The sequence below is a fragment of the Limulus polyphemus genome, unplaced genomic scaffold, assembly GCF_000517525.1.
Source record: "Limulus polyphemus unplaced genomic scaffold, Limulus_polyphemus-2.1.2 Scaffold1230, whole genome shotgun sequence".
Classification (NCBI taxonomy): Eukaryota; Metazoa; Arthropoda; class Merostomata; order Xiphosura; family Limulidae; genus Limulus; species Limulus polyphemus.
This window is the reverse complement of record NW_013666840.1, coordinates 72,373-99,528: the sequence shown is the minus strand read 5'-3', so window position 1 is coordinate 99,528 and position 27,156 is coordinate 72,373. Positions and strand designations below refer to the sequence as shown.

The window sequence follows — 27,156 nt, the reverse complement described above, 5'->3', positions numbered from 1 at the left end:
CACAGCCCGGTCCATGTATCCAGGTGATGGTCTTACATGCAGTTTTAACCCTACATGATCTGGCCCATGTATCCAGGTGATGGTCTTACATTCAATTTTATCCCTACACAGTCTGACCCATGTAATGCTCCTACATACAGTTTTATCCCTACACAGCCTGGTCCATGTATCCAGGTGATGGTCTTACATGCAGGTTTAACCCTACATGATTTAGGGATAAAACTGTATGTAAGAGCATTACATGGGTCAGACTGTGTAGGGATAAAACTGAATGTAAGACCATCACCTTGGATACATGGGCCAGGTTTTCTAACATGTTGACGATATTTTTATTATTGATTTTTTTATCAACATCGAATGCACTCAGTTGTAAGGACGACAATGGGGAGGATGTTGACTGGTAAGAATTTTTAAATACATGTACTTGAAATAAACGATTTTATAACACCAATTTTTTTTTCTGGTTTTTTAGTTTAATTGGACACTTAGTGTTTTGCTTTACAGTTTCTTCAGGAACATTCCACTAAAACGTAGCATGGTGTTATAAGGTCGTTTATTTCTAGTATTAAAATATCTTCTATACACCAATATGCACTACAGAAATTAAATAAAGAGTTTTTAAATGCCTTTAGAAAAAAAAAAAGGTTAATAGGTTTACTTCCTCTTGACCTTGTTTTATAATTATATGTTAAACTTTTATCAGTGCATAAACAAGAAGAGTAGGGTGTTGATCATTTTGATGTAGTGATCTAGTTCAGTATTTAAAAGCAATCAAATTGAAAGTACAATATTTTTATTCATATCCTTCTGTATTCAACAAAACTGTTTTTAGTAATAAACTTATGTAATGATTTTTCCTGTTTTTATTGTAGTTTGTGCTGTTAGTGTTAATTGAGATCAATTGAAATATTTTCTAATGTTTAGTACAACCTGGTGTCATACTTCTCAAGGTACAGGATGTTTGCAATAGTGCATGAAGTAAATGACTAGTTTCATAAGTTTCAGTATTATGCTTTCTTTAATGTTAGCTTTATTTGACAGTATTGCTTAAAATGTTTAATATATACAATATATTTATTTATATTTATTATTATTATGATAATATTACATTGTTAGCTTATTATATGGATTTAAGGTTAACTAATATTCTAAAACAGTGAAATCTCATTATTTGTTGGTATTATGGCCAAAACATTTAAGTAACAGCAATGTCCCTCAACTGATGAATCAGTACATTCTAACCAGAAGTTATTCATGAGTACAAATTAAGATATCCAAATCATTCTCTTAAAAGTTGGTAGCCTAAACCAGTTGTTCCAAACCACTAATCCACAGGGAGATTTCAGCTGGTTCTAAAGATGATTGGAAAAAATGTTGTTGTTTTTAATATAGTTACTTAAGTGTATTATTTTCCAATGTAATTAAAAGTACTTTAAAAAGTTGTTACTATGCAAAGTGCTCTCTGAAATTTTAATATCAGGATTAGCTAGTCTTCATTAGGGGAAAAAAGGTTGGGAACCATTGGTGTGAACAAGTCAGAAACAGTATAGCATGCAAAATGTAGTTTTTTAATGTTATTACTAGTCAATTATAACAATTATATAATTTTTTAAATCCAGGATTTTTATTATCAAGTTTCCTGAATGCAAAGGGACCAAAAAAAGTGGTGAAAAGTATGCTTATTTCAGTAACAAAAATAAGGAAGCACAGGTACCTTTGTGGCAGTTTTCCAAACTTAGTATAAAAAGCTCAAGTAGTGTTGTTGGCCAACTGGTTTCTGAAATAAATTACAAACAACAGGTATGATGCATGATTTTTTTCTAATATTATTATTACATGATGAAGTTCAGATAGGAGACTATTACTGTTCAACTTTAGATCAGTCTGAACATACATGATTGTCACAACTGTTAGTTGTATTAATTATCTTTTCTTACAATTTGTATAGTATCATTAAATATTATTTTCTCCAATGGAAATCTTTTATTGTAAAATTAAGTTCGTATTTATGCTGATCAAAGTGTTATGTTGGTTGTCCAGTCGTAACATAAACTGTGGACAGTGTCACAGCAAGGGACTATTTGAGCCTTCAAAACTGTCCTTGCTTATCCACCCTTGGGAAAATTAAAAATTCAAATGTACCCCTTACTTTTAAGGAAGTCATTGATACCCATATTAAGTTTGTATAAAGTGCCAGCCTCAAATTTTACCAATGACAACTCATTTAATATGTCAGTTACACTGTTAGAAAAATAAAATGGTCTTAACTGGAACCTAGCCTGCCTATAGGAAATGTTAAACAAATGTTCTTTCATCCTAATATCTTCAGAATAAAACACAAAGAAATTAGAGGTCTTTATCCTATCCATTCTTCAGATAGTCTTGTAAACATCACCTCTTATTTTTCTTTTGTCAACAGAAAATAAATAATATAATCCTTTAATCTCTGGAATAATTTTAGTACTCCTCCTCTGAACCCTTTTCAGTAATTCAGTATCCTTTCTTACATGAGGAGATCAATAGTGTACACAGTATTCCAAGTGAGGCCTTACTAGTAATTTGGATAGAAATAATTACCTCTTTTCATTTATAAATAATATATCTATTAATACACCCTGAAATTCTATTGGATTTACTACCACCAAAACAGTACTACTTTAATGACTTGGGTGACTTCACCACCATTGTGCTAAGATTCTTTTTGTCAGTCATGCAGTTGAGTGGGTTTCCATCTATATTAAATATGTGATTGAAATTTTCATAACCAAAATGCATTACCTTGCATGCAAGACCATCACTTGAATACATGGGCCATGCTGTAAGCACTTACATTTTTCTTTGAAATACAGCAGGGAATATTGGCATTAAAAATTGTAAGAGATACTGGCGATGAATTTACTATGAATTTACAAACTTTATTCTTTCACTGTTTCCACTGGTTTCAGATGAAAATTAAATTATTTTAAATCGTGGAGATAAATGTAAGTTTTTGTTTTCTACACTAGGTAACGTGAGGAACAATAAACAAACTAAATAGTGAGTACGATTTATACATCCTTAAACGTTTTGTGTTGTTGCTAGTACAATTGACTTAATATTTGTTTGCTTTAAAGTTTAAGTTTAAGAATGTAGCATTTGATAAGTTTATATCAGTTACACGTATTTCTTGTAGCCTGTGTGTTTTTTGCCCAAGTTAAGGTATTTGATTTTAAGAAAAAGTGGGAATATATGCTCTGAATAACCTTGTTTAAATTTGAGAAGCTGATACTGTAAATTGTAGCTTAGGCTAGAATTTAGAAGTACTATAACTTCAACTAGAATTTAGAAGCCTACCGTTGTAGTGTTATTAGTATTACAATTAGTCTTATATAGTTATATAATTCAGTAGGTCTGGACATTGAATAACGACTTATTGTTATTAGTATCAAGTTAATTTCATTATTTCAGTTTCACTGAAGGTTTAATTAATTTCACTTTGAGTTAGCAAAAACTGTACTATAATACATGCAACACATTTAGGAACACAGGTTGCACAGTACTGTAACACACACAACACACTAAGGAACACAAGTTGCACTGTACTGTACTATAATACATGCAACACATTTAGGAACACAGGTGCTACTCAGTAATATTTCACTCCCTAAGGAACAAAAGATGTGTGTTTATTTGATAGAAAGCCTACTTCATAATGGTAACTATAGAAAAAGTATTTATACATATATCTTTGTGACTCACACATACAGATATAAGTAATAGTTGTTTGACTATGTAAGGGAGCAGTAAACTGGCTGATCAATGGGAGAAAGTTTTACTATTTCTGTTTGTAGGTAGAACTGCTGGTAATCAACCTTTCTTAATAACCTATTACAGGTATACCACCATCGATGACTCCAGTGTAACTATAGAATCAAGAGTCAACAAAACTCCCTGGAAAGCTCTCAGGCATTGTTTGTACTTAAAAAGTTTTTTTTTTCTGATTGAGAACCCAGTACCATACTGTGTTACTAAAGCTGTTTAATTTTATATGTGCTAGAAAACTGAGATTAAATGCAATTTGTAAAAAAAATTAGCTTTTTTTAAACATAACACTGAAACAAATTAATAATAAAAGTTAAATTCAACAAAAGCATATGGTGGGGAAGTTGAAACAAAATGCTTCATCACACAATAGTACAACACTAACTTAAAAAGGTAGAGATTTTGTACTTACACTACGAGAGAGAAACCTATTTCTTTTTAAACTATCAAGTTCTGCTATCACAACCCATGGAATTACTAAGTTTGTTGGTCCACAGCCTGGTTGAAAAATAAAATTAACATGTTCACAAATAGACACAAGCCTCAAAGGTGCTACAAACACTTAACACAAAACAATGTTTTCAAACATAAGGAACTTGATATAAATATATTTATAAAACAAACATATAGTGAATATATCAACACTTGAGGCACTTACCTTGCAAAGTTTGGTCTTTGAGCTGATCCAAAAATTTCAGATCAGATATAAGAATGCTGGTATCCACAATGATGTAGCAGCCCTGAAATCAATAAATAATAGATTCAACAACTCTTTAATCATATAATGTTCTTTACAGACTGTAAAACACTGTGTACAAATTTGAATTATTAAAGTTTTGTAGAAATCCTAAACCAAGCAGATGTAACTATTTAAAAAAAACTTTTACTGTGAAACTTTTAATTCAACAACTTTCCTCAGAATATAGAATATTTTATTTTTCTACTTTTAACTAATTATTACATTTTTAAACACTAATGATGCTTTCAATTGAACCGAAACTTTATACATTTTTTGGCCACTGACAAATGATAGTCAGTTACTTTAACTTAAGCTAGTTAGAAACATTGGCAAAAAGAAAAGAAGAAAATCCTAAGTTGCCTACCTGTCAGCTGACAGGAACTTCCAGGAAGCATCAAGTGTCCTGAGATGCCTACCCTTAGTAGACATAAATAGTCAGCTGACAGGAACTTCCAGGAAGCATCAAGTGTCCGGAGTTGCCTATCCTTAGTAGCCATAACTAGTCAGCCAACACGAATTTCCAAGAATAATCATGTGTCCCAAGTTGCCTACCCTTAGTAGACATAACTAGTCATCTGACAGGAATTTCCAGGAAGCATCAAGTGTCCTGTGTTGCCTGCCCTTAGTAAACATAAATAGTCAGCTGACAGGAACTTCCAGGAAGCATCGAGTGTCCTGTGTTGCCTGCCCTTAGTAAACATAAATAGTCAGCTGACAGGAACTTTCAGGAAGCATCAAGTGTCCTGTGTTGCCTACTCTTAGTAGACATAACTAGTCAGCCAACACGAATTTCCAAGAACCAACAAGTGTCCTGTGTTTCCTGCCCTTAGTAAACATAACTAGTCAGCTGACAGAAACTTTCAGGAAGCACCACACTTTTTATTTCAAATTCTTAAATATGATATTTTAGATCCATGCTTGTGATAATTCAAATTTCTTGTATAAAACAAACAAAAGTTATAAGACAAAATTGAAACACTGCATGAATGTGGTTTTTAATTGCTATTTTAGATCTGTGAAATCCAATTTAAATTTGCATGAAAACGATGCATAACAAGCTACTGGAAAAGTGTTATCTTGCAGCAATGTTTCTTATTCTAAATAATTTCTAACTATTGATCTGAATATTCATAACCATGTTATCAACAAGCAAAAAATTGTCACTATCTCTTCGTGAGTATCTCATAGAAACACCTTAAAGCACCTCATTTCATACTTAACTATATCTTCTTTCAAGAGACTGAAAAATAATCCATATTTTCTAACAAATGTAATTTTTTATCAATATTATTTACTATGTTTTCGTTATTAAAACTAAAAAACATTCAAGAAACAACTTGGTCTTATATTTTTCTGGAGATATTGTTTCATTCATTGCATTAAAAGACTTAAAATAATCCACTTTTAATCTTCTACATTGCATATTATTTCAGAACTGTGTTCCAGCATCATATTATACCAATACCATTGTGTATGTGGAAACTGACCTCAAAGTTTACTAGCTTCTTAGAAACAACAAAAAATGCTTTAAAAAGTTATTAAAGACAGATGAAAGATATGGTTAAATGTATATTTTACATTTTTTAGAATTAAGATAAAAATAAAGAAGACTTACCTCTAAAATACTAAAAGCCAGAATACCCACAGTGTGATGGAAGAAGGAGCTAGAATGTCATAAGGAACACTGGGTCACCATAATTGGAATTCATAGGCAGGAAAAAAAAACATAAACCATGAAAATCAAAGGAAGCAATCAAACAGAGATTGAGAAGAATCCAGAACCAGACTAAATGTCAGTGGAAAAAAACATGTATAGGATCTACCTCAAAATAATATGGACAAAACTAAGCCAGAAGGGATTCTTCCTAGCAGAGTACCTCATCATCCTAAACACGTTAGAAAAAATATTTAAAAGGGATGTGGACAGAGATGGTGGTATAACAGGTATGCAGTGCATTGTCCTGTATCTGTAGTACAAGATTCTCAGGAGGAGAAGACCATTATTAACTAATGATTAAACATGCTCCTATGGCCAAGGCCCACCTTCATCTCCATCTGATAAGGCCACCAACATCATGGAACCAGCGTAGTCCGTGGACATCCAGAGAGATTCAAAGAAATCCAGGCAGATCAAAGTAGGCTCAACAACTCTAGGACAGTACAATGGAACATTAAATAAGGTTAAAAAATAAAATGTAAAAACAAATAAAAATGCTAGATATTCCCCATCCAGGTTGGAGCTATTAGACATCATATGGAGAACAGACGTCTCATCTCAATTATCTTGAATGCCATTCAAAAATGTGCACACAGAGGTGGGAAAGGTATCTCACAAGGCATCATCAGCAACCAGAAGGCATTCTTTATCCATTTCCAGAGGGCATTATCCTATCATGAAGCATGAGTACAGAAAGTACAATTTATCATGGACAATCACAGAGGTATACATAACAAGCAAGAATTCCAAAAGGTGAATCCATTCAAATGCAAAATCTCATACTAGTATAAAGGACAGACCATGATAACAGTTTTGTAATCAAATGACAGACAAACCCCAGGTGCCCTATAGTTAGGAAAAGGGGTGTTGGGTGGTATATTTATACTTAAGTTACCATGCACATCATATGTGTGAGCCCACATGCAAACTAAGCAGGTAACAGAGAAAATACACATGAACTCTCTAGTGGAAGCCCACCTGGCTGTAGAATCACAACTAGAAGAAAATGGAGTTCTAAAGCTATAGAGTGAGCAATGTGACCAAAATAAAATATGAAGAATGTACTTAGGTTCATCCACACGATGGCCTATCTTCTATAGGGTGCTACCAACAACATTGCCAAATGGTAGATTTGGTACGATGTTACCTCAAATTCACTTCTGAGGTGTTCAGACACATCACAATAGATAAGAGGAATCAGCTGAACCAGTAAATTCATCAATGTGGCTGAATCAATATCATAACACATTGTATATTAAATACAACCTTTCCTCAGCCCTCCTCAAAGATTCAACACAAGAAAGATAACAGTGAAAAGTGCTGAGTGAACATAATAATAATGTTCCTCCAAATGGAAGTCAGGATCAGATAAGGTAGGTAACAGTACAGGTGAGACACAATGGTCACTTTCTCTCACAGTTCAAATTTAAATATGAAGGCTTGATTTAAGAATAAGGCCCTTCAGGATAATTAAGTAGGTTCTCTTGATGAATGCACAGTAATTTACATGAAAAATGAGAAAGCATAGAATTCTGGGTAAGATGATGCTTGCTCTGCATTTTGTTAAGGACATTCAGAATTTTAGTCACATGTTTGCTGACAGCATGAGAGAGGCTAAACAAGGAAAGGTTTCCAAGAGTTAAGAGGTAAGCCTACCTGATTTATACTTAAAAATCCACAATACATTGAATAATTATCAGAGACTATTGAAGGAAACAGTTAACTCAAACTTAATAAATTTGTTGTTGATATTTCACAAATCCCATCAATGCCCTTACCTTATCACTCACCACATACATGTTATCGACTTCCATGGCTTCCTGGATGATTTCTAAGGGTGGTGTGTCTTCGTTTAGCTGATTAAAAAAGTATTATAAGTTATAGTCAAAAGATCATATTATTTTTACAATTTTTCATTTACACTGAAAAAGAAGCATATGTTCAATGAAGCTAATCTTTTCTTCAAATGACCACAAAATGATTTAAATGAAAACAAACACAGCAGAAAGATTAATCATAATTTAGTTTTTTATTTATTAAATGTAATCTAATAAAAAAAATTAATATTTTACTACATCTGACAGAAAAGCTTTTGCTCAGTGTACAGTTCAATCTGAACCATACTTAAAAAACTAAACGTTATACTCGGGATAAGTTTGAAAATTTTTGGTTGTGACAGGCAAAGTCACAAACTAGGAATTAATTTTTCCTTTTGTTTCAAATTTGATATTTACATCAACTGCAGTTTAAAATATAATATACTTCTTTGAAAAAAACATCATATTTTGCAGATTTCACATTTCTTTCTAATTAGCCAAGTTTTGGACATAATGCAGTCACTTAAGTTTTTCTGTTATAATCAGTACATGCTGAGCTGTCAAGTCAAAACCAACGAGAGCTAATTCAATAGCTCAACAAAACTATCTTAGTAATTTGGAGATAAATTAATCATTAATTAGAAGCCTAAGTCAAACTATTTTGTCACATGCAGCAAAAACACACAAAGCTATAGCTTCATTACACATTTTCTTCATATCACTAAACACATCTTTCGCTGTACAGGTATAAAAAAAAAAAAAAAAAAAAGGAATGCTTATCAACATATAGAAAAATAGTTTGTTTCTTACTAGCATAGGCGTAGGGGCTTGATTTGGGGGGCAAGTAAATTTTACCCAAAAATATAAAATTGACCTTAAAATTGTGTACTATAAAGTTTAAGGTCGCTTAAAAAAAAGGTTCCAATAACTTCCATGCAGAACCATATGGCGCTAAAGGCTTAAAAAGGTGCAAGTGAAAATGTCACGTGTAGGTGATATATTTTCTGAAAAAGACAATCATTTTGCAAGTTTTGCTCAAATATTTTTGGTGATTTTTGCCCAAAAAACTATTTGGGCCAGAATTTGTGGCAATTACCCCTTGACCCCTCGCCTCCTATGCATATGCTTACTAGTCACCTTTTAATTTATTTCAAGCATAAATATTAACTGTTTTAAAAGGTAAATACACAAAAGAAACAACTGTTTGAATATAAACTGAGAAAAGCATGTAGTTAGATGATGAACAATTATACACACAAAAAGGAACTACACACTAGCTAAATGGCTAACCCAAAGAAAAGTCATTCTCAGGCACGAGACATCCACTAGATGGGTGCCATCACTTCTGTAAAGATCTTATTTTTGTATTATTTGTATGTGGACCTCTTGCATGCTAAGCAAGCACATTACCAACTATGCTAAAGGATTATCTTGCTAGTCAGGAACTTTTTTCTTGACTAAAACTGACAAAACTCAGTATGTTTTTGCAATTCTTCAAACATGTTTTTCTTTTGACTAAAAAGCTGTGTATAAAGTTTGAAGTCTAATTAATTTCACTTACTAAAGACAAATCTGAGTCAGAAAATACAATATCATTGGCTGCAGATTCAGCTTCCATTACTTCAACTGATGTTTTCTTTTCTATGTTATTAAAAGAATAAAATGGCTGAATTATTCAATGATGCTTCTTTAAATATAAATAGTATCAAGGTACTTTTTATTTGAAATATAGAATCCATTTGATCATCTTTAAAAATTCCTGTATTTCCAGCAGAATTAAAATATTAGCATTTCAAAAAATCTCTTGATGAATAACCTAGCTTTGAAAATTAAAACTAAACTATATTCACATCAGTAACAAAATAAAATAAGCTTCAATGAAAGAACTGTAAAAAAATACAAAAATCTGCATAAGACTCAGACAGTTTATTGTAGCTTTAAACCTTTTCCTACAGACAAAATACACAAATGAAAGGGCATGGTGATAAAAAAATAACAGTAGATTAGTGATTTTCTAGAAAAACATTCATATAGATGAAACACAAAACATGGATACATTTAAAAGTTCAAAATAGATGTAAACTTGTACTTTGCCTTCTTTATCAGATAAGATTTATACAGGAAATGTTTCATGATGTTTTAGTATACACATAAATGAAAAAATTGATGGTAAAAATAGAATAACATATTGGTAAGTTATCTCTGTCTGGTCAAACACAAATCCTTGAACCTAACCTCGTTTAACAACATCTGATGGTGATCTTCCTATTGAACTGTTGTTTAGTTTCTTGTATTTTAAAATATTTCTCTCTAGATGTTTCTGTTCTGTGTCAAAATGTTCTTTATAACACTGTTTATTCCATTTCTGAGATGACACCATTACTGGATTCACACACCCCAATTCTAAGATATTATCAGACAAATGCCTTGTGAGTTTTTTCTTTCTACTTTGAGAAGTTTCGTAATCTTTAATGGTAGATGAAAGTTTGCGCTGAATTTCACTTGAACTAGAAACTAGACATTCACTTTCAGGTTTTATAGTCATGGAAACTGATGACAGTAAGCTAGAGGCTGATGGTGGTGTAAAACTAGGTTGTTGTACTCCTACTATAAGTGGAGACTGGTTATATCTCTTAACTTGCTTCTGCTTTCTTTCTCCACATTCCTGTTAAAAGACAGACTTTGCGAATAAAATAAGTATCAAGTGTAAATGTAGAAACTTAATATCAACCTAAAACAATAACTGTTTCTAACATGACAATGAAAAATCATTTTTTCTATAATTTAATCTCTTGGCCTTAATTTTAACCTTAATTTCACTAATTCACCTGGAAAAAAAATCTCTATAAAACAATATTGTAATATAAGCATAGCCAAGTCAAGATATCAAATCTATATTAGCCATTAGAAATTTATAAAAGCCACACCATTTTACTAACAGTCATAAAAATAAAAATTAGGTTAAAATATTTGAAAAATTCTGTTACTACATAAACTCATGTTAAAAGCTGAATATATGCAAAAGCAAATTTTAAAACCATTAATTAAAACAATGGGAAACCTTTTTCATGAGCTTTTTGGTAACACAAATCATAAGACTTAAGTCTGTTTGTAAAGATCCAAATTATATTTTTTTTATATTTCTTTTAATGTATGAATTTCAAATTCTTTTACCTTAATTTAAAAGTGGAATTTGTTATATTAGAAATTAAAGAATAGGTTACAAATTGTGTTTGTATTTGTAGTTAAGCACAAAGCTACACAATGGGCTATCTGTGCTCTACCTCCCATGGGTATCGAAACCATGTTTTAGCATTGTAAGTCTGCAGACATACTGCGGTGCCACTGGGGGGCATTTCTATCTGCCCACAATAGGTATAGGTTACAGAATCACCACGCTGTATACATTTGTATTTATGTAAGATAATATTTTGAACTAAGTCTTCATTCTTCCTTTCCATAGCTGCAACCCCACACACCTAAAGAAAATATGTATCCCCATATAACTTCATGCACTACAACAACCACAAACAATACTAAAAGTGAGAAAATTATATCTTATCATCCACATTTCTTCCAGTATTTTTCAGATTGATGAACATTAACTCAAGACTGCACTTTATCTGGACACTGCTCAGGTTTCTATTTGGTCCCAATCATTGAAAATGGGTTTTCTCAAGGTACTCTCATTTCCCCACACACATACCAAAATCTTTGGCACTGGATTTGTAAATCCCTGCCAGGCCCATTTGTTAGAGCAGTTTGTCGCTGACTTCTCCTCTGACATTCTTACTGCTGGACTTGCCTGGCTTTTGCTTTGCCTTTTTTTTGCCTCTTCTTGACACAACCTCTCACCAAAACTTCATAGTTTAACTTCATTCCATGATATATCCACAACTCTTCCTGGTGTGGGGAGAAGGAGGATTTAATAATCTTCAAACACCCCAAAAAGGTTTCAAAACCTTGTTGAAACGTCGAACATTTGCTGTTATGTTAAACTTATATTAAAGTTTTTCTTCATTACCCATTCAAGCCATCTCCAAGCATTATTACCCCAGATATCAAATAGTTTGCATTACAAGTATCGTGATGCAAACAATTTTTCACCTAAATAACTGCCAAGAATTTGTTGTTGTTGTTTTGAACTATGGCTCTTCATCAGATCATAAATCTTGGTTATTTACTTATTTTACAAAACTTGTTATATTAGAACCAAAAACTCTTAGGTAATCTATTAATCAAATACATAAATTTTTCTAATCATAGAAACATTTCTGACACAGCTAACCTCTGAATAAAACAAATATACAAGTATTAAGTGTAGTTTTTGTGTGTCGCACCAGATCTTATTTCAATGAATCCTAAAATACATTATTTATGCAATTCTAAACTTTTTATATGTTGTAACAATGTTCCTATAATTAAAAATTACCTGGCTTTTGTATACTAATCAATCCTTTATAGTATATAAATGTTGATTTTTAAAACATAAATAGAGAGAAATTAAATCTGTATGTAGTTAAAAAAAAAAATGTATCATTTCTGTACATGTAACTTAGTATCATGTGAGTTCCAATGTTTAGTAACTTAGTATCATGCGAATCACAATTTTTAGTAACTTTGTATTCTGTGAGTCACAATGTTTTGTAACATTGTATCATGTGAGTCGCAATATTTAGTAACTTAGTATCATGTGAGTTCCAATGTTTAGTAACTTAGTATCATGCGAATCACAATTTTTAGTAACTTTGTATTCTGTGAGTCACAATGTTTTGTAACTTTGTATCATGTGAGTCGCAATATTTAGTAACTTAGTATCATTTGAGTCATGATGTTTAGTAACTTAGTATCACGTGAGTTACTATTTTTTGTAACTTTGTATCATGTGAGAATGTGTGTTGCACACATGACTTACTGCAGTTGTGGAGTGGCTCGAGTCTGCATTAGGTATCAGCTGAGGACATGTCCATGATGAAACTCCTGTGTGAATATTAAAGTAATATATTCTATCTGGATGTGACTTTGAAGGGTATTCCATCCATCCATAAGGAAGACTTGGCTTTCTTGACTTCTTTTGTTCAGCCATATCTGCTGAAGCTCTATAATTAACCATCAGTCATTCAGTAAAAGTAAAAAAACAATAACACGATTGTGAAAATCTCTGTCTGCCTTATCTTATAATCTTTAAAAATTCTATTACTAATAATCTTTATCTCCTAATCCCTTGTCTACATGTAGATTTCAATGGATACTCATGACATTTTATTACCAAGATGTAAATCATTTGATTTTTTGTTCTCTGGTCTTAATCCTTCCTTTCCATCACCAACATAAGAACATAAAAACACTACCCACATAAAACATAGTAATTCAGTGTATCATGATCAGCACAAACTTTTCTATACAAGTAACCTTACTAACTTCTATTAATAAATTTATGTAATACAACAGTGAAAATACACTATTTCAAAAAAACAAAAAGTCTTAAAACAAACAAAACTATCTTTAAAGTGGCAGTGACAACATGACACAACATATGGACAACAAGAGACCATTTAGTCCTTCAAGGTTTAGTCCTTGTACGCCCACCCTTGAGAAAGTAAACATTTAAACTCACCCCTATTTCTCAGGAAATTATCCAATACTGTCTTAAGCTCTTGTAAAGTATTGACCTTCACTAGTGCCAATGACAAGTCATTTCATAACCCAATCATCCTCTTAGAAAAATGAAATTGTCCTAAATAAATGGAGCCTAACCTGTCTTTTCCAGATCTTAAACTTGTGTCCTCTGATCCTAGTGTCTTCAGAATATAGTGCAAAAAAATTGGAAGCTTTTATTCAATCAATCCCTCCATTAATCTGGTAAATTTCAATAAGATAACTCCTAACATTTCTATTCTCAAGTGAAAATAAGTTAACAGATCTTAACTTACCCCCATAAAATAACCTTTTTATCCCTCGAATCATCCTAGTAGCCCTCCTCTGAACCCTTCCCAATAAATGTAAACTTAAAATTTAAGGATAACATGGGATCTGTTGGTCCACTTAAGCTATCCCATCCATTACACTAAACTTTAAAAAAACACATTCAAAGTCAACCCTTATCATTCAAATATTTATCAAGCCTTCCCTTAAACTCCTTTAAATTTACTGCATTCACTACATCTGAAGACAACCCATTACAAAGGACAACATCACTTTTAAAAAATAGTCTTAGCTGTAGATGACTCCTACCCTGTCAAAATGTACATCCCAAAGTCCTACCATTAAGTATGAAAAAAAGATGATGAACTGAAACTATAAATTCCCTTAACCATCTTAAATACCTTGAACAAATCCCCTCCATCTCCTCTTTTTTTTCAAGAGAAAACAACTACAGAGATCTCATTCTGTTCTCATATGACAACCTTTCCATACTAGTAGCCCTCCTCTGAACTCTTTCCAACAATTCAAAGACCTTCCTAAGGTAAGTAGCCCAAAACTGAACCCAATATTCCAAATTTGGACAAACCAGTGACCCATACAATGAAATTATAACCTCTTTTGATTTGTATTCAGTATTTCTGTAGATACAACCTAAAATCTTATTTGCTCTACCACAAGCAACAGTACACTGTTTAGACAGCCTGAGAGACTGATCAATCAGAACACCAAGATCCTTTTCTTTCATGACACTGTTTAGGTAATTCCAACCAAAATTATATTTATAATTCAAATCATGATAACCCACATGTATTACCATCAATTTATTATAATTAAAGCCATCTGCCATTTATTTGCCAAACTCACCAAATAATCTAAAGCCTTTTGTACAGTAGAACCATCTTCCTTACAACCAGCAACACTCAAGACCTTAATATCATCAGCAAACTTAAGAAATTTATTGACCATTCCTTCATCTATGTAAGTGTTAGGACCTTTGCTCATTTGAATTTACAAATTACAGTAACAGTAACACTGAGCCCAAAGATACCCCACTTGTGACATTAATACTACTCTTTCATACCGTCTTCTTTCTTCCATCTACTAAGTTCAATAAACATCGGTAACCATTCACAGTGATTGAGTGAGTGTTGTTGTAGCTACCTATTCCACAAGCACTTAAGATTTAAATAAACATCAGTAACCACTGACACTACTAGTACTAGAGCGAAAGTGTAGGTAGCTACACTGTACAACAACACTAACTGTCACTGGTGTTAATGTTGTGTATAAATTATTAAATATAACTATCACTATCAGCCCAACACGTGCAGTATCCAGTTTCAGTTGACGGCCAATTGCACAGACAACCTCCTTCAGTATTTCAAGAAATACTAAATACATTCAACAATATACATCCTTATCTTAAATAAATTACTCACCCGAACTGGATACGTTTTCGCGACGAAACAGGAGGTCTGAAACACTTCAAAATTAAATATCAATTTATGTTTGCCCGACATAAAGTTACAACGCTAGTTGATTGCCTTTCCTGCCACTAGATGGGAATAAGGGTAAGTTTGTTAAATATTATATTATATCTGGAAAAGGACAGTGGCGTAACATTAGACAGGTCAGTTGCCTCAGAGTCCATCAAAATTCATATTTGAAATTTTGGTCCTCCAGTGTGTCAGCGGTAAGTTACCAGATTTACAACACAAAAAATCGGGATTCGATTCTCTATGGTGGACAGAGAGTACAGAGCCTATTATATAGTTTTGCGCTAAATATAATAAATAAACAAACTGAAATTTTGAATATTGGAATTGAGAGAAAACATTCTGAAACACGAAAAAGTTTTAATGAAGAGAGGGAGCAACAAAACCCTGTTGTCCCAGGGTTCTTAATTGGAACCCTAGTTAAGCTACTGTTGTTGTTTCTTATTCCTAGATCATTAGATCAGATCACAAAGAGAATGTACATCCACTTGTTTTTTTTTCTTAGTTTTAGGTGTTAGAAGTACAATAAACAAATAGAACCTAACGTTTTTTTGAAAATTATTTTTGGAAGCTCACTTACACCCAAAAGTGACGAGAAGAGAAACAGACTACATGTTTTTGTATAACTCTAATTTAATATACCTTGTCGTCCATCTAGATAGAGTACTTGCAGGTTGCACAGTACTGTAACACACACAACACACTAAGGAACACAGGTTGCACTGTAAGGACCCACATCATCATGTTTTTAAGTCCAACACAACCAACACCAGTACTTCTGGGAACCAACATCCAGATGACAGTAGAAAGGCAGACAGCAATGTGGCAGTTCAACTCCAGTCCAGAACCAGGAAGCATTAGGAATGAATCATCCAGTCTGCAGTAGAAGGAGGGTGCCTGGATCACTCACATGTGAAGACTTATGTGGCTGGTCCAGCTCCAACCAACACCAGTACCCCCTGGGAACTGACATCTGGGCAACGGTAGGAAGGAGGGTGCCCAGCTGGAGGTGTGAACTGCTTTGTATCAGAAATCACCCAGTCCACAGTAGGATGAGTGCCTATATACCATCTACACTGACAGAACACAACTGTCCTATTCTCAACCAAGTAGAATTGAACACACTCAGGAGGAAGTTTCCATGGTCCACCACCCCAGTGGCTAGGAGCTAGTAAGTGGTAAGGGCTCCTGCACTCCACTGGAAGGAGGGGGGGTTGAATGCATTAGAGAGTCTAGAGGAATGCAGTACTGGAGACAGTGCATCCGGTGATCTCAAACCCTTAACCTTATTTTGAAAATAAACCATTCCTGATACAACCAAACCAAGGAATGACTGATATGGGCAAGCAATCCCTTTCTGCTTCACTCATGTTAGTCTATGAGTGTACTACAATGAAAACCTATGAGCATGTCTTGAGGAACATTCCATCTCAACGTTGGGCAGGTTTAAGAACAAGTATACTTGGTCAGACAACACTCGCCACTAATTGGACTTTTCTGTAAAGCCACCTACATAAGCAAGACTTCTCACTATTTACAAATACACACCTTGGAACACATGGGACTTTCTATTAGAACTGGACTTAAACTTCAAACTCCATCTAACTCTCCTATATATATTTTCATAATGAAATGTCATAATACCCCATTTCATTAGATGAATTTTCATTCTAACTTATTGATGTACTGATCACGATCTGTTGATAAAAGAAAGTTTACATATTATGAATGAAAATCCAAGCTTCAATAGAAATTCAAACTCATTCCTTTTTGCTTTATTCAAATAGCTCTTTCTCACCTTTTTTTATATTGAATGCTTTATAATTTCCTAACACTATTTATTGTATTTCTATATTAGCAATTATGGTAAAGATTGTTCAATTTGTTACTTTCATAGGTTTGCTGAAGGTGGAATGTGTGTAATTCTGAAACATTCATTAAAGATGTTTACAATTGTTGCTGTGGCTTTACTATTCATTATCATACAATAAAGCTGATACATAAAGTCTTTAGAATTGGAGGTATCTTTCTTATATTCACAAGTAAGCCAGGAATATTAATTGTTTAATATAAGAATCTTGTATTAACATTATAGTTTATTTTTAATGGTTTTATAAAATACTGGTTTTGAAGACAAAACTATTTTGTAACATTTAATAAAAACTATGAGCACTGTTTAATTTTGATTCTCTGAAGCAGAGGTTTAAAATATAACAAAACAGAAAAAAAATTTTGAACAGCTATCTGAAGAGAGAGAGATAAATTCAGAGTGAAAATCTAACTATTGTTGAAAGAAAGTAGATGACTTAAGCAAGCTCACTCTTTATAAACTGTATCATTATTTAAAAAATTCTTAAGACATTTTCATACCTTTTTCACAAAGCTGAAGGCAACACTGTAGAATTTTATCATCATTATCACAAGGAACAGGCTGCTGTGCCTACATGTATTTTAACAACTTTTAATTTTCATAATAGCTACATCAACTAAAACACTAAACTAACTTAATAAATTTGCCAAGCATTATACTGTACTGTACTGTAACTCATGGTAAACAAACACTCAACAAACTGAAAAATGAAACAAACATTTACAATTTAACAGACAATTCAATTTCTTTTTAATTGTTTCTCCCACAATATTAGTTAGCGTAAAGAATGTCTTACTTGAATGAATTATCCATACAATAATTATAATCAAACAACTTTATTTTCTGTAATAGCCAAAAGTAACCCCAGTTTGAAGTTTAAATTTTTTTCCACATTTTCCTTTATCATCACTGATTTCCACATTTTATTTTTCAAAACCTACTTTAAAAATCACTTATATTTGCAGTGTACATGTAGAAAAAAACTAGTATTGGTAAATTGGATTCCACAACTCAAAACACATAATGCTACCACATATAACATTTTCTATTGTAAAGTTAGTTGAGTTGTCATAACTCCAAGTAGCAAAACTCAGGATTTTATCATGTGGAAACCGTTATTCAATAATACTCATCATTTGGGCAAATGTTTATTTTAAGAGTTTACATACAACAAACTGACTTTTGAAAGCAAGTAAATATAAGACCAAATAGTAAATCCTCAAATATCTTTCAAAAATTTTCTTCTTGAACTTTCTTTAAAACCTTTGAAGTTTACATATTCTGTGCAATCAACATGTGTAAGTCCTGATTAGAATTAAAGAATTAGCCTAAAAAGAAAAATAACTATTATTTTTGAAGACCTTACCTCTTTTAAGGTCTGTCCTCTGAACCGTGGATGTTTCTTACGTAGCATGACATAAATATACTTGATGGCCTTGACAGCTTTCTTTTGACTTTCCCAGCCTGGACACTAAAAAAAGACTTTTATACTAAACTACTTCACAAACTCATGCTAGGTCAGTGAACATATGACACACATGATAAACTCTCTTCTATTTACCAATGTTCACACTTTATAGAATTAAATCAAAACAGCCATTTCTTACAGGTGCTACTGTACTATACTATAACACATGCAACACTCTTAAGAACAGAGGTTGTACTTTACTATAACACATGTGACAAACTTAGGAACACAAGTTGTATTGTACTGTACTATAACACCTGCAAACATTTGGGAACACAGACTGTGCTGTACTAAAACATGTGCAACACACTGGGGGAACACAGACATCACTGTACTATAACACACACAGCACACTTGGGAACAGAAGTTGTACAGTACTGTAACACACACAACACTTGGGAACATGAGTTTCACTGTACTATAACACATGCAACACACTTAAAAACATAAACTGCATGTACTGTACTAAAACACATTTAGGAACACAGGTTGCACAGTACTGTAACACACACAACACACTATGGAACACAAGTTGCACTGTACTGTACTATAATACATGCAACACATTTAGGAACACAGGTTGCACAGTACTGTAACACACACAACACACTATGGAACACAAGTTGCACTGTAGTGTACTATAATACATGCAACACATTTAGGAACATATAATAGCTAGAATCCCACAATGACCTGGTGGAAGAACCAGTGTAACATGACCTAAATGACTCCCAAAAGAAACTCTTGTGATATGTGAATAAAGAGTATGTAAGACACATCCATGGGAGTTTACACCACTTCTGAGCCAGATATACATGAAAATGATGTTACAATAAGGGTGAATCAAAGGAGGAACCCCATAAATTAAATAAGGGGACCCCCTAGTGTAGAGTGACTAGGGTGCAGTGGGCTGCAAGTGGAAGAATTCAACCTCAACCAATACTAACAGTACCGTGACAGGAATACCTGGGCCATGGAAGGAAGAAAATCCTCTACCATTCACCTTGGACATGGGAACTGGAAGAGAAAAAATCTTCCATTCCGCCTTGATACTCCCACCTACCCTCACATGTTTTCATGTGAGGTAGCTGCATGATAGCATGCACATGAGCATGTGGCAACATGAAAAGACACTGGAAGTGGGGAGGAAGAGTGGGAAGTGTGAGAGGTAAGAATGTATTGGAAATACATTCATGATGTTAGAAAAACATGTAGGTTCAAGAAGTCTTGATAGAAATGAATAGAAACCCTATAACCTGAGTGCTTTCGAAACGTGAACCTTTCTTCTTTCAGTTTGCCCCTGTAGAAGAAAGGTCCAACTTTTGAAAGCCCTTGAAATACATTTTCAGTGTAGAAAAATGTTAACTTCCAATAAGATATCTTATCTCCTCTCATAGTGGCAAGTGAAAATTTGCACATATAGAGGGCAGTATAAGTCAAGAAAAGCTGTTATGTTAGTGGCATAAGAATCAATTGGAAATACATTTTCAGCACAGGAAAATGTTAACATCTAATAATACTAAAAGCAAAATTTAATTCATAGAGTATCTAATGCTTCATATGGAATTAAAACATTTTGAAATACCTATGTTTTTGTTATAAAGTTTTCTTTTCTCAGTTTCTAAACAACAGGTGGTGCTGCTGTGTAATGATAAAAACCTTCTCCGTAAAGCATTGGTCAACAGTATTCAGGCACATACCAGAGGCTCCTTTGAAAAGACTTTCAAAGTTGATTTTTCAGTCCCAGCAATTATAAAGACAAGTATGTAATACAAGTCCAAACTTTCCAAATGTGTTGTAGATCAAACTATAAATATGTTCTGTATTATAGTTCATTTTTCTGATTTATCACATTTTAATTTCATCTCATTTTGGTGGTAACCTGAAAAGGTTTTTGGTGCTTTTTTATTTTTGTTTTACCTACACCTGTAGAATTCTCTAAAGTTGTGGAAAACTGTTGGTATTATGCTTTTTCATGTCTCCTTGTGGTAATTTAAACTTGTTCCTATGATGATATTTCACTGACACAGTATGTGTTTTTATAAAATACTTTGAATGAATTCTGTGATTAGCTGATTGTTAAAGTTTATGTTTCTTAACCTTTGTTGATCGCATTGTTAGAAAGCCAGGAAAATGTTGACAGGTAAGTGAATTTGTCTACTTTTTACATGATATTAGTCTATATTCTTTGGTGCGTTATTTAATGAAATAAAAAGTATTAAGTGCATTACTATCTATAACATAAAAACCAACATAAAAAAAAAAAGATTGGTTAAGTATTTTATTTCTTGTTTTTCATGTTGATTCTTTTTGTTTTATTATAAAACTAACTAAAATGTTAAAATAGGAATACTTTTAGGTTTGTTAAGATGAGATTAGGTAAAATAAATAATAATAATAATATTATAATAAAAATGTTTCACAAGGCACACACGAGCAGCTTGTGGGTAATGTAATTCGCTAGCATAACATGAACTGCATGTTCCCAAAGTAATTTACGACTTATAATGGCATGGATAGCAGTTAGATACAGTTCCAAGGGCAATAAAACAATAAAATTTATTTATAAATAGTTGTATACTATTACAAACTTAGAGCTACTTAGGATAAACAAATGTAGTTTCATGTTACAATTTGAAGTAATTCTAGAAAGAGTAATTGAGGTTTATTTTGATTTTTCTTTTTGGTGGTTATGAGGTCGGTTATATCAGACTATTGTTAAACTAACCTATGAAATATATATCAAATTAACCCATATACAATATATTAAACTATTATTAAACTCATCAGCAATACAAAACTACTGTCAAACTAACCCATAAACAATATATATCAAATTACTATTAAACTAACCCATGAGCAATACAACCAAAATACCGTTAAACTAGCCCACAAACATATATGAAACATTGTTAAAATTTCCATAAAAAATATACTGGTCACTACTACCTCTGTTTTTATTTTGGTACAGCTGATATTAATGCAGAAGCACGAAACTTTTTAGAAAATTTTTAATCATCAACAGATATTCTCTATGACCACACAATTACAAAAATAAGTAGCCTCTTGAAAGGAGACAAGAATTTAAAAAACAAAATGTACTTGTATATTAGCATTGCTGGTGACATACGTCACATCAATCAGCACTAAGAAAAGTTTATCAACATACATTAAGTTTTATTCAACAGATCACAACTTTATTTTTAACTAGGGAAACGTGATGAGTTGTTGGAAAACACATGAAAAAAAAACATTAAAAGAAAAAAGGAATGTCATAAAAAAATTTTCTGTAACAAATGTTACAGAAAGAATTTTATGCTGGTTTCATGGATGATTAAAATTAATTAATCACAACAAAGATTACAAAACTGTGACTCATGTTAATGATATCAAAGATTAAAAATTCAACTGATGTGGTCTTCAGGAGTTTAATCATTCTAACAAAATTAAGCAACTTTATTAACAACCTAGAATCCTTGGGAAAACCTGAAGCGAGAGAAAAACAAAAGGTTAAATGAGAAAAGTAATTATAGCATGAGTCTAAAACGGATACCTTGAGAGTCTTTCAATTCATTCACTAGTTTGTCAATAATACTCTTGACATCTCGGGTAAATATAAAGCCAAAAACAGTGTTCCAATGGCTGCAATAAAACCAAACTAGTGTTACAATTGAAATATATCATAAACAGACTAACACAACAGTAAATAATTATAAACTAGACTGGTATTATAACCGATATATATTAAAAACTAACAACAGTAAATAATTATCAATAACTAGACTGGTGTTATAGCTGAAATATATTAAAGACTAACAACAGTAAATAATTAGCAATAACTAGACTGGTGTTATAACTGAAATATATTAAAGACTAACAACAGTAAATAATTAGCACTAACTAGACTGGTGTTATAACTGAAATATATCATATTAAAGACCAACATAACAGTAAATAATTATCGACTAGACTGGTATTATAACTGAAATATATTAAAGACTAACAACAGTAAATAATTAGCACTAACTAGACTGGTATTATAACTGAAATAGGTCATATAAAAGACTAAGACAACAATTGAAAATTATAATAACTAGATTGGTATCATAACTGAAGTAGGTCATATAAAATACTAAGACAACCAATTAGTGAAGTAAGCTCTATTATGAAACAACCATATTAAATATCTGAAAGAAAAGTTCAAACCTATGCAAGAAATTTCAGTATAATTTTTCACAGCACAGTCAATAATTCTACTTGTTATATCAGTGGAAATTTATAAATAAGATTTCAAAATTACAGAATGCAAACATTCTCACTTTAATGTTTCTTGCTGAGAGAACCATTAAAAAATGAAAGACATCAAAAACAAATCATTTCTTAAAATCCATAATCATATATACATATATATATATATATTAGTAAAAGATACACTGTGAGAAAAAATTAATTTCCTCATTATGCTATTAAGGTATTTTTTAATTCTTATTTTCAAAATATAATTTTAATGATAAATCAACATATCTGGAGTGCAGATTTTACATCTCTTGTAATCAGTCCACTGTGTATTTAAAATTAAAGATGTGTAAAAATTAAGGATAGAAACACCTTAAACTATTACTGATCAAAGCAACAAAAGAACCAGGTATATTTCTTAAACATTTTCTCTTTGCCTTATCTTTAGTAAAATATTTTTGATACAGATAAAAAACACTTGAAAAACATTACCTTTGAATGTACTTCAAGATTTGGATTAATGTCCAGGGCATAGGATGAATTTCAGTTTCTTGCCTAAAAACAAAAATAATTAAATCTTAATCAAATAAATGCACTACAGGCCACTAAATGTAGTACACTAGTACTTTTAATAGTCTATATCTTTTAAGGCTGCTATTAAATGGAGAAAAACAACATTAATCTTTATGTTTACTTTCAATGACTCAGTAAGCAGATATAGAAGAATTTATACTTACCATGACTCTTTCATTTCAGTCTAGAAATCAAAACTAGAATCAAAACCTGTTTCAGAAGACCCTCTGCTTCTCTGACCACTTTGTCTACATTCTCCATAATTCATGAATAAGAAATTAATTATATGAAGTTGAGAAACAATACTCAATATCTCATTAAAGATAATAAAAAGTATTTAAAAAAGAGTAATGTTGATGGATTTCAACTTTGAACAATTACAACAAAACGGGTACAGTGTAATTTATTCTGAGATTAACACTACATCTTCAGGTTTATAATTGATTTGTCCTTTTTTCTTTTGGTTTAAAATATAAACAAAAGTCATAATATGGTGTTAAATACTAATGGGGTGGAACCAAATATTCATGATCTTAAACATTGAAGGAATGAAACCAAGTCTTCATGATAAAAATCATACCAAACTACAGAATTTTATATTTCTAACATCTATCTTATTATAAATTTGAAATAAGAGGTGTGTAAATACAGTACTTTAAATCTATCCTAAGCCTATCACAAGTCACTGCACTTCTTTCAGTACTGGAATTCACCAGTTAGACTGCCCAGGATGGCTTTACTATCTTTTGGTACTTAACCATAACATTACAATTTTCATATAAAATATCAATATACTACCATCATCTCCAGCCCACATGACAAATGAAAGTTCATGTGAGTAGTAACTTGTAGAAACAAAACATACATCTAAAATTCTATTTTTACACACCTTTGACTTGAAATACATAATGGGCTAACTAAGAGGGTTGTAAACACAAAAATATGCAGCCCAGCATGGTTTTATAAAGATACATTAGCTACTTGCCTCCACCTCCTATAACAAAATTAGCGAGTACAAGATTTCAAAAACACAATAAATATAAAAAACATGAACATCAACTTTAACCAAATTATATTTCTTATCACAAACTGTAAGCATTACCTTCTTAAGAATTTCAGATGCTTCATTTTCAGCTGTTCTGATTGCTAAAACAGCAAACATCCAACATTTATACAGTTCACTAGCTTTTATTTCTACAGCTGGAGCTAATCATTAAAATTTTTATACATATTTCTGCTTTAAGTGCTAAGCAACTAAAAATAGTGGTATACTATACCGTATTTCAGTAAAACTTCTTCTGACACTATCAGAAAAAATGACTTCCTATGGGCTATATCAGCAAATGGACTAGTTTAACTTTACAATACAATGAATTTCTTAAGGTTACAATACAATATCATTTTTATGGGCATCAACAAAAGGTGCTAGTGGCATTGTTACAATACAATGAATTTCTTAAGATTACAATATAATATAATTCTTATGGACATCAACAAAATGTGATAGTGCCATTGTTACAATACAATATTATTATTATGGGCATCAACAAAAGGTGCTAGTGGCATTGTTACAATACAATATTATTATTATGGGCATCAACAAAAGGTGCTAGTGGCATTGTTACAATACAATATTATTATTATGGGCATTATATGGCTCTAGTTTTGTTTCTTTGTATTCTACAGTACTTGATTCTATGGCTCTAGTTTTGTTTCTTTGTATTCTATGATATTTGTTCTTAAGACTGAAGTTTCATTTTTTTATGTTCTATATTGGTAGTCTTATAATTAAGATGTTTACACTATAAAAATTATAAGAAGTGTATGTTGTAAATGAATGATCTAATTAAAAATGGATTTTATCATAAATGACATATATATATTTAGTTTGGTTTTTCATCAACAACATATCAAACCATAGTTAGAGTTACTTACCAACAATATGAAACTCAGGAACAATATATCAATCTATTATCAAACTCATGAATAATACATCAAACTAACTCATGAACAATATATCTCAAACTATTATTAAACTAACCCATGAACAATATATCACAAATTATTATCAAATTAACCCATGAACAATATATCTCAAATTATTATCAAATTAACCCATGAACAATATATCAAACTATTATTAAACTATTCCATGAACAATATATCAAACTAACCCATGAAAACTATATTAAATCATTGTTAAACTAATCTATGAACAGTATATCCAACTGTTGTTAAACTAATCCAACAACTATATAATCAAACTACTGTCAAACAAACTCCTGAACAATATATCAAACTATTGTTAAACTAACACATGAACAATATACAGGGATGTCAACAGGAAAAAAACAAAAAACTGAAATTCCACAGACAGGCTATGAGCACGTAGTACGAATAAATCTGGCTGATGATTCAGGAAGAGCCATGAGCCCCCCAACAAATTTTTTAAATTAGGTGCTTTCAGAACAATCCTGATCATGTTTGGGGCACAAACTATGAATATTTTCAGGTGCACTGTATCCTGTGAAAAATCATCTGTTTCTCCTCAGTAAATGGATTATCTATTCTAGTTCGTCACTCATGAACAATAAATAGTCGATCATCGTATTCACTAAGTTAGTAAATATTCCTACTATTGAAAGTCAAGGTTTTCATCTATCAAAGGACAAATTGTATAATGTTATGTTCTGAATAGTTAGTTTCACTCAGAGTACCAACATTGTTCCCATGGGAAAGTTAACAACTAGCTTGGATGAATTTGTAACGGCTCTTGTCAAGTACTGTAGAATACAAAGAAACAAAACTAGAGCCATAGAATCAAGTACTGTAGAATACAAAGAAACAAAACTAGAGCTGTAGAATCAAGTACTGTAGAATACAAAGAAACAAAACTAGTCGTAGAATCAAGTACTGTAGAATACAAAGAAACAAAACTAGAGCCGTAGAATCAAGTACTGTAGAATACAAAGAAACAAAACTAGTCGTAGAATCAAGTACTGTAGAATACAAAGAAACAAAACTAGAGCTGTAGAATCAAGTACTGTAGAATACAAAGAAACAAAATTAGAGCCATAGAAACAAGTACTGTAGAATATAAAGAAATAAAACTAGTCGTAGAATCAAGTACTGTAGAATACAAAGAAACAAAACTAGAGCCGTAGAATCAAGTACTGTAGAATACAAAGAAACAAAACTAGAGCTGTAGAATCAAGTACTGTAGAATACAAAGAAACAGAACTAGAGCCATAGAATCAAGTACTGTAGAATACAAAGAAACAAAACTAGAGCCGTAGAATCAAGTACTGTAGAATACAAAGAAATAAAACTAGTCGTAGAATCAAGTACTGTAGAATACAAAGAAACAAAACTAGAGCCATAGAATCAAGTACTGTAGAATACAAAGAAAAACTAGAGCTGTAGAATCAAGTACTGTAGAATACAAAGAAACAAAACTAGAGCCGTAGAATCAAGTACTGTAGAATACAAAGAAACAAAACTAGAGCCGTAGAAT

General features: G+C 31.9%; 1 protein-coding gene across 3 annotated transcripts in view; it reads right to left on the bottom strand.

Moving 5' to 3' along the window:
• LOC111086592 (transcriptional protein SWT1-like) overlaps nucleotides 1-25,281 on the bottom strand; it is a 37,914-nt gene extending 12,633 nt beyond the window's left edge. Inside the window, exons 1-4 of one of the 3 annotated variants that reach the window (XM_022390028.1) lie at nucleotides 24,745-25,281; nucleotides 23,807-23,897; nucleotides 23,562-23,624; nucleotides 22,387-22,475 (exon numbers count right to left, since the gene is read on the bottom strand). In XM_022390028.1, coding sequence (XP_022245736.1) covers nucleotides 22,387-22,475; nucleotides 23,562-23,624; nucleotides 23,807-23,820 — 166 coding nt within the window. In that variant the 5' untranslated portion in view covers nucleotides 23,821-23,897; nucleotides 24,745-25,281. Of the gene's footprint in view, nucleotides 1-22,386; nucleotides 22,476-23,561; nucleotides 23,625-23,806; nucleotides 24,233-24,744 lie in introns of those variants that run through there. The other 2 variants (XM_022390029.1, XM_022390027.1) reach the window with 2 other exon arrangements.
• Nucleotides 25,282-27,156: the final 1,875 nt, after the last annotated feature.